General features: G+C 31.5%; 1 protein-coding gene across 8 annotated transcripts in view; it reads left to right on the top strand.

Annotated features, from left to right (window-relative positions):
* LOC134695336 (focal adhesion kinase 1-like) overlaps window positions 1-9,686 on the top strand; it is a 66,505-nt gene that overhangs the window by 133 nt on the left and 56,686 nt on the right. For 4 of the 8 annotated variants that reach the window (XM_063556593.1, XM_063556585.1, XM_063556579.1 and 1 more), the window contains exon 1: window positions 5,534-6,065. In XM_063556593.1, the coding sequence (XP_063412663.1) occupies window positions 5,841-6,065 (225 nt within the window). In that variant the 5' untranslated portion in view covers window positions 5,534-5,840. Of the gene's footprint in view, window positions 1-54; window positions 112-1,115; window positions 1,141-5,533; window positions 6,066-9,686 lie in introns of those variants that run through there. The other 4 variants (XM_063556624.1, XM_063556633.1, XM_063556607.1 and 1 more) reach the window with 3 other exon arrangements.

The following is a 9,686-nucleotide window of genomic DNA, read 5'->3' as shown; positions in this document are numbered from 1 at the left end:
CGACTAAAATCATATGAGATGGATATGAAAGAAGTTATCGAGAAAATAAATTCAGGTAATTCCGTCACCGAGAAATGTTTTAGAATCTCCAAGGAAAATTATTCAGGAATGGTAATGATAATTCTAATTTTATATATCTATGCTCTATTGCATTCACATGTTAAATGTGTATTACAATATTTAGTGTAGTAAAGTTAACATTCTTCCACATTATAACTTGCATAATTTTTTGATCTCAGTGACAGTGTATTACTGAAAAACACACCCAGGTCTGAAACATGCAAGCAATTATTTGGCTAATTTTACCTCATTTTTACTCAAAATTTACATAGTTAGCAAAGAAAGCTATTAAGAAATGGAAAAAAATAAGAGTTAAGTTTTCAACAAGGGCACTGAGTATGGTGGGCAGTGGCGGATCCAGGGGGGTCCGGGGGTTGGAACCCCCCTTCTTTTAGGCCGATCAATGTATTTGAATGGGGACATATAGTTGGAATCCCCCTTTGTCCTGGGTTGGGACCAACCCCCTCACCCTCTTTAAAATGTCTGGATCCGCCCCTGGTGGGCCTGAACAATGTGGGATGCAACATCTATACTGGCATTAGCCTTTAATACCGCCATGTTGTAATATGATGTATTGTCCATACCTCAAAAGGGGGTCTTGATCCTTAATCCCGCTTACTGTTTTGTCAGATTTCTTTATCCTGCTTACACTCTATACGTAAGCAATTCTCATTTTTTTGTAATTTCCCATGTCCAACTAGACTTCATTTCCAGTTTTCACGGCACAATAACTTGACTTTTACATATCATATTACAAAAAATCGACAATCCCTGTCACAATAAGACCCCAATGAGACCCACTTGAAAAGGTGTATCAATAGATCAACCTTGTCCATACCTTGAAATATGTATCAGCCATAGAACAACATTGTCCATGCTTTGTGACATTTTATATAGTCTAAAAAATCTACATGTATTCTGACTGTTTCAATCCCGCTAACTTATACATCACTTTTAACAATCAGATTAAAGTTCTTACAATATTTATCATTATATGGTAACCTTATTTATTTTCATATATACATAAATTAAGTTTTATCTTTCCTCTGTTCCAGATGTGTAGTTTATAAAGAAATAAAGGTAAGAATAATTGCAATTTAAAAAAAATTATTGATGATCCTATTACAAATGTAAGTATTATTCCAGCAAACCAAATTAACCTATCATCCCAGGTCATTAAAGCCTTAACCAATAAAATCCAAAAAATAACAGATTTCAACCTTTCAGTTGACTTTTGATATATAATGGTGTTTATTGCAATCTTTCAAATGCAAACGTAAACTATGATCTTGCACCACATGTAATGTTGTTGGTGATTTTAGGATCCTGTTCAAACTTTCGTAACAAAATCAAAGGAAAAGGTCTGTCTATCACTGTCTATGAATATCGTCATTTGTTTTTGATTTTATGTCTGGTTATAATGCCAATATTATAGGCATAGGTACTGTGTGCAAGAACATCTATTTTCTTTTATATTATGAAAGCTGACCTAAAGAGCCAGTGTAAGTTATTTGTATCACTTGATCTCTACCATATGTTTCTGTCTGAAAACACCAGCTAATCTTCAATGGGAACAATCATAGTAAGGGTGTGTAGTTTCAAATTCAGAAATTATTTAGATTTTTTGGGGGTTAAAGGTTGCATACATGCAACCAAAAGCCTTATGTGGTTAGCTTGATAGATATCAATTTTCCAGATTGTATTGCTACTTTGATATACACAAAAATAATAGTGCATTGGGCACATCATTCTATCAAGAAATTTATCTATGAAATATATGCTCATGATACTCAAATTGCAAAAAGATGTGTATGTGTACAACAATACTTGTCAAGAAAATTATATAAATTGTGCATGGTGCATGAATCTAGAATCTTCTAAAAATATCAGTAATGTCATTGTTAAAGAAATATTAAAAAAATGGAGTTATCTTCCTTTATACATTATTGTAGTTGACACAACCTCACTCCAATGCATGATACATGACAATGTTTAATTTTAAGTTTCCACTGCAAAATGAATTTTTACCATCCACTGCTCTGACACACTTTGATTTTAATGCAAATGATGTGACTGGGACTATCACAATTTATTAGGAATTTCATTCTGATATATATCTGATACACATATTTCCATGCTGCTTCTCACAAAATATTCATAATTAGGGTTCCACCTAATGGTTGGTTGCCCTGTAGTGATCATGCTGATTGTCTGTAACAAATTGTGTTAGCTTTATATCTAGAAATCTATAATGATTTTGGTACTTTATATTTGACATGTATATTAACCAACACCAGAGGGTGATTCATAATGTATTGTACAACTTTCAAAGTTCCTAGGTAAAGTTCCAGGTCATAAATTTTGGTTTCAGTTGACAACTAAACGTCCTACAATGTAAAGATTGTGTCCGCTCTTTATCTTGAGAACCATTATGATTTCAAAGTTTATTCTTCACATGCAAAATCAGCAGTACCAGAGAAAGTCATAATGTATGTTCAACTTCCTAGGTAAAAGGTCAAGGTCAAAAACTTTGGTTCTAGTTTACTATCCCATGTCCTTCAATGTAAAGATCGTGTCTGCTCTATATCTTGAGAATTATTTTGATTTCAAAGTTTATTCTTGAAATGTAAAATAACCATTACCAGAGAGTGTCATTATGTATGTTCAACTTCCTTGGTAAAAGGTCAAGGTCAAAAACTTTGGTTCTAGTTTACTATATCATGTCCTTTATTAAAGATCGTGTCTGCTCTATATCTTGAGAACTGTTCTGATTTCAAAGTTTATACCTGACATGTACACACGAGGGATGTCATGATGTATTTACAACTTCCAAGGTCAAGGTCAAAATTTGTAGTTTCAGTTGACAAACACATGTCCTATATACATGTATGGTATTCCCATTAAGAAACAAATTGTTTACCACAAATCATTAACTTGGGGACCCTAATGTCTAGTTAATCTTGTATTTTTGTTCATTATTTGAAAAGGGAAATGATAAAAACATGCAATAATTTCTAGATTTACGGTATTTGCAGTTACTGAAAGTTCTATAACAAAAATACCTGCTCCTCTGAACATATAACAATCCTTGTTTATAGATATAGGAAGATGTGGTATGAGTGCCAATGAGACACAGATACTCTTACAATCCTAGACATGCTAGATATTAATTACCAAAGTGATCAAGATCTTAACCTTTATGGTACAATTTTGTTAATCTAATGGTAAAAATATTTTTCTGTGTATCTTTCTGTTTTTAATCTTTAAGGGTTTTAATGGCAGAAATATCACACTTTATCATTTACAAAATGTCCTTCAAACTTTTCTATTCTGTAACTTTAGTTTGCCTCTTCTGAATCATATACACAATGCATATTACCATAAAACTCAAATTAAGTTTGAATTTAGAAGGGGTCACTTTAACTGTTCTAGGATAGTGCCCTTTTATGGTTTTATATGCAAGTGGTGGCATTTTCGGTGTCAAAGGTTACATAAGCTTTCCTTTATTTATCAATATATCTTAATACAGAGAAATTATATGATAATGGTGAAGAGGAAATATTAAGCTTTTATTACTTTGTTACTTAAGCTTTTGGAAAGTTAACAAGGTCACTGAAAGAGTTTTAATGTAGTTACCAAACTTTGACAGAAGCTTCTTGCAATCAAAAGATAATATCTAAATGAAGATTTTTAATATTTTTTACCCCATTTTTGTTGAAAATAGGTGAGGTACTAGATTCCAGGGAACCCTTACAAATTTTTCATAATTTCAAAGATTCAATATCACATTTTATCATATGTTTAGTAGTAAATACAGTAGTTTTGCATATATGATAAACAGCCTGCTGTTTAATCCATATCGCGCAACTTTGATGCGCACCCTTTATCGCATACCCTTTATCACACCCCTACCCTTTATCGCATACCCTTTATCGCACCCCTACCCTTTATCACACCCCTACTTTTTTTTTTTAACATAATGTTAGTTTTATCTTTTTTTACTCAAGAAAAATTTTCCTTAAAATAGGTCATTTTTTTTTTAATGACATCACGAACGTCAAGTTTTCATATTTTTGGCAAACTAAATGCAACTATAAAAGTACAAAACACACAAATAAATACTATTATAATGAACAAAATATTTTTTTTAAACAACAGCACGCAAATTGTATGGTGCATCGGATAAGTAATTGAGGAGTTATTTTAAGAGGGGGGATAGGACCTTTATCGGGACTCGGGGATCGGGTGTTTTAAGCTCGGAATTTCGGGATTGACCCTTTCGGGATCCGGGAATTCATTTTTTTTTCGGATTTCGTGACGTCAGGATTTGCTTTATTTGAATTCGGGATTTCGGGATTTCGGGATTTAAGCTCGGGATTTCAGGATCAGGACCCCTTCTATCCCCCTCTTTTAAGACCTTTGAAACAAGACAAAAATAGAACTGAAGGTAACCCAGTGCTATGGATCAGAAAATAGTTCATATAATATAATACTCTTCTGTTGAAATATATGATAAAGCGTATAATACATGGCAAAATCCGTATCACATGCCGTATCACCCTCGACCAATATCATCCCTCGGGCCTAAAGGCCCTTGGGCTGATATTGATGTCTCGGGATGATACGACATATAATACGGATTTTGCCATTTATTATTCTCTATGTTCTTATGAAAGTCCAGATAAGAAAGTAGAGTGTCCTCATAGATGTATCTTGGTTTAGTGACACTATGACTGAATTTGTATGTGTGTCTACCTGATTAAATACAACAGGTAAATGTTTATAAGTTATCATTTTATGAAATATGAGATGATTATCAAAAACACCCAAGGTGTGATATTGATACTGATATATACTTATTAAATTGTCATATTGTAATTATATTTAATTCTTTTTATTCTATAGGCATTAGTTCTGTTGAACTGTAACAAAGATCAAGATATTCAAATCTAATTCTTCCTTATATTGGAAGCCTGTTTGAGGCTTCTTCCTGTCAGTTAGATAAAAGATATATTAAGTTTCCATAGTTGTATTTTTTTACGTCTTTTTTATTTAGAACAGCAAAAAAAAAAAACCTTTTAGAATTTTAAAATAATTTAGCAATGTCACAGTTTTGAAGCCTACAGCAAAAGTTAATACATGTACATTAATGTAGCAATTAAAGATTAGTCTTTTGTTTGATTCAGTTGAGAAATATAATAAAATTTAAAATCCATGATATAATTCTTTTTTTATTGCCATATAAAGGTTCATGTATTAAAATAGAGACATCTTAAAATAATTTACTAAACATTTAAATTTGAATGCTTTTGTGCAGATTTAATGAATGAAAAAAGTCATAATAATTGTTTACATGCATATGACACCTTTATAAGGATAATTACAGGTAAACGAAAACAAATCAATACGGCTAGTCCTTTGTTATGACTTTTTTTCATAATTTATTCAGTGGAATAGAACGCGTGTAATAGTATCGATCCGAACCATGTGTTGTATTTTAGAGGAAAACTTGGTCTTATGTGATAATGTCCTAATATGTCATAATTTGGGATTTGTCATCAACTAATTGATCTTGTGTTTGGAGTGATTTTTTTCACCTTGGACCATTAGCCCGAGGGCCATTGTGATGTTATCATTAGTGTGAAAGAAAGTTATAATTTTAGCCTACATTTGTGATAATTATGTTGTTGATTTTGTTTAAATGGATTGTATTTGATGTGAAGACCAAAGATGACCACAGGTCACCTAGATTATAAGATATGATCTTTTTTAACAACTAAATGACAAACATCAGTGAGAAATCTTGTCCCCTCCTAGGAGTGGGACTACCGCACCTTGTTTATTTGACACATGAAGGGACTTTGTCCAATGTTTGTGTGATTGGGTCCAAGGATTCGGACCAGGAGTATTCAGATCTAAACTGGTGGGATTCTTGTTGTTGTGGAAGAATTTCTAAAAATATGAAATTAACTCATGCAAAAGGGATATCTAAAAGGTTGTCTGGGGTAAGCTCACTCATTTATTATCTAGAAACATAAACAGAACCTTTGATTTTAACAACAACTATTTAATTATGTCAGAGATTTTTTGAACAGCTGACATAAACAATTAACTCTCTTCAATTTTCATGTACTGAAACATGTCTTTCTAAGTGAGCAAATATGGCTGTTATACATCTTTATTAGTTGTAATATTCCATATGATTATTATGATAAGAATTCTCAGCCACTAGATATTAAGGAAACTGCCAATTGCAAAAATCAGTTCCAGAAACATAATTTTGTATATCTTATGTTATCAAAGCAAATCATTTCCCTTTCTAGGGAGGTGTGCTTATTTGCAGCAATGCAGAGCTATTGTTGAAAAGAAAAAGAAAATAATACAAATGTTTCCAGCGGTTATATTGACATATGAATATGATATGAGCAAAAAAAAACATTAGGTAGATCAGATCATCAGTTCTGAAACTCGTATGTATGTACACCAATCTTGTTCAGGGATTAAAAAGTAGTTATTCTTAAATCTTTATTTCCATTGTACCATGCAAGAGTTGTTCAATGCAAATGTAATAACTTGTGCCAGATAAAATTAGTTGTAGTTGGATTGATAATTGTCTTTTTGTTAGCATGCTGTGTATAATTTTCCCTTCAGATTTCACTTCTATACTAAAGAATTGAAAGACATGTCTGAATTAGTTTTGAAAATGTCTTTTGTTGAAATAATAAATGCATATAGTAGAAATAACTTTTTAAAATCATTGATTTTTGGAATTATGGAACATTTGTATACATTCTGATAATTACTGATCAATTGGCCATATGACATTTGTACCAGTTAAAATGGGACTTTTGGTTTCCAATATGAATATGTGTGATTGATACAGAAATTTTACTTTAAGATTTGCAAAATCATGCATTGAATATGTACAATTGTTTGTCTAAATAATCCATAACTATGTGTACTAAAACTTCCTAAAATATTCTATAGTTACAGCAACTGTCTGTTTAATTTAACAGTCTATTCTAATTATTCTAGCTATTCATAAATTATTTCCTGTACAGCAACTTACATATATCTAGATGTACCCCATGGTTGTCTGATGTTTGTTTTGTTTCTGTATATTACACTTACAATGAAAATGTTTGGCAATGTATGACAGTGTTTGTTGATTTGTTTGTCTGTCATAATTTGTTATTTGTTCATATATAATTTAGCATATTAATTCAATATACAGATGCAATGTTACCGACACTAAAGCAAATTTTCTAATTGAGACTATTCCTCTAAGACTTCTAGTATTTAATCTAAGAAAGTATTTTTTTGTGAAGAAACAAAAACACAGTATTGTAATGGGCAAACCCCTTTTAGATTAGTGCTCATGTTTGGAGTGTAAAAGGCTGGAAACCTAATGTGGAGTTGCCATAAATCAATTTTCTTGTTTGTTGGAAACCACATTTGTATTTTTTTTCATAAACAGAAAATGAATAATAATATTTCCATTGGCGTTGTAATACCTTGTACTGCATTGTAGTTAAAAATGATTCTGAATGATTCAAAGAATATTAACTGAAGTCAGTGAAGATGTGGTTGTTCCATTGTCTCGTCAGCAGTATATCATATTTCAGTTTCCTTTCAGACAGCCGCTAGATTGTATCATTTTTCTATTTTTATTCAATAGGCTGGATGCATATAAATTTTCATATTAAATAATGACACAACAAAGAAAAACATTACTGAATCATTTCCTTCTGTGATTGCCTCACCAAAACATCTGTGATCCGACATTTTAGAAAAGAAATTTGAATATAATTTAGAAAATGGTATTCATCTTTAAAAAAATCATTAAAACTTCATTGATGGCTGTTTGATGTAGAACATGTAAAAACCATTACTATTGATTTTAGATAGCACACCTGTCTTCCATTGTCCAAAAAACCTTTGTCCATTTAATTTGTCAATAGATAATTGATCAATACAGATTATCTCCCCTGGGGTGGACAAGAGTGCACCTTTTCTTTGATTGGTTTTGTCTCTTGAGGAAGTGAGATTTCTTATATCTATGATGATTAGTATGGCCTGAGGAAGACATTTCCTGTCGATGACAGATCTTCAATACCAAATATCAGCATCATTATATTCCATGACATCTGTCTTGCCTTTAGGTGTATTCTATAAATGGGAATTTTATATTTATCGTTGTATACCATCTATTTACCAATATAGTTTCTCAACTTTTCAGGAAATGAAACTAATATTCTGAAATTCTGTGTAAGATGTGTGTTGTAAGAAGACTAAATAATTAGAGCAAAACAACTTTTCTAATATTTTTTATTTCTTAAGTAATAAACAATGCATTATGAATACAATGTAATACATATCTGTCTAAAGCTTAAACTTAACTTTTGATATTATTTAAACTTTTGTCTTTTCCATCTCAATGACCTATTTTGGGAATTTTTTCACGATTAAGCCTAAAATTGGCATTTATGCTCCTAGTGATCAACTAATACAAATGTAAAAGTGCAGAATATTCGGATTTAAAAAAAAAAAAAAATAATGTTTAGTTTCTTTTATATAGTTTGGAGTTTAGTATGACGTCCATTATCACTGAACTAGTATACATTTTTGTTTAGGGGCCAGCTGAAGCACGCCTATGTGTGCAGGATTTTCTCACTGCATTGAAGACCCATTGGTGGCCTTCAGCCATTATCTGCTCTTTGGTCAGGTTGTTGTCTCTTTGACACATTCCCCATTTCCATTCTCAATTTTATTTCTTTAGTTGCAGACCTTCAATAGTTATTTTAGTTGTACCTTTATTTTGCTACATTTTGATTTGGCATCCTTTTTTGATAAAGCAGAATACAGATATTAAGAACTGGTTCAATGTGCATATAAAGTAACCGTCCTAGTTTTATCTGTACAAGTTTCCTTTGATAAAAGAAGTCTAGCTTTCTATCACTGCATCTGACATAAATTTGGAGTCTGATCTTTACACAGAGAACTATTTGTTTTGTATACAGTATCGACTATAAACTCTGCCCTGTATTTATTCTTTATTGAATATTGATAATATGATATAGGTTTGTCCCATCCTTTATAACATTAATTCTATAGTGCACTACAGTTGAGGGAAGTTATCACGGGCGGTTGTTTGATCAATAGCACGCACAAAAGAATTGTCAGATTTTTCCTTGTCTACTGCAGCTATCAGATGTTAGACACGGGTTTCCTTTGTTTCGGTTTGTCAAATGCAGAGTCGATTTTGCATACTGCATTTTCCAGATGAATTCATATGAATATTGCTGCATATTAGTTTCCTGTTGTTAATAAACAATTGCACAATAGTTAATAAAGTTTGTGATGCAATCTCTATAGACATGCAATCGGCAAGAAATATTATGTAATTCGGTTAATTGTCAATATTTGAATGATCAGATTAACTGTGTCGAAATATAAAAAAGAATATATTCATAAATTGTTTATTATAGGTCACTGTGACTTTGATGTAATAATGATTTCCTGTGAATAGGGGATATTCGGCATATTTAAGATTTTAAAAAAAATCAAAAAAAATCCAAGAACATCTATTGACTAAATATTTAGAATGTGATATCATTGACGTGACC

Source organism: Mytilus trossulus, chromosome 1 (genome assembly GCF_036588685.1).
Source record: "Mytilus trossulus isolate FHL-02 chromosome 1, PNRI_Mtr1.1.1.hap1, whole genome shotgun sequence".
Lineage (NCBI taxonomy): Eukaryota > Metazoa > Mollusca > Bivalvia > Mytilida > Mytilidae > Mytilus > Mytilus trossulus.
This window is presented reverse-complemented; position numbering and strand designations above follow the sequence as displayed.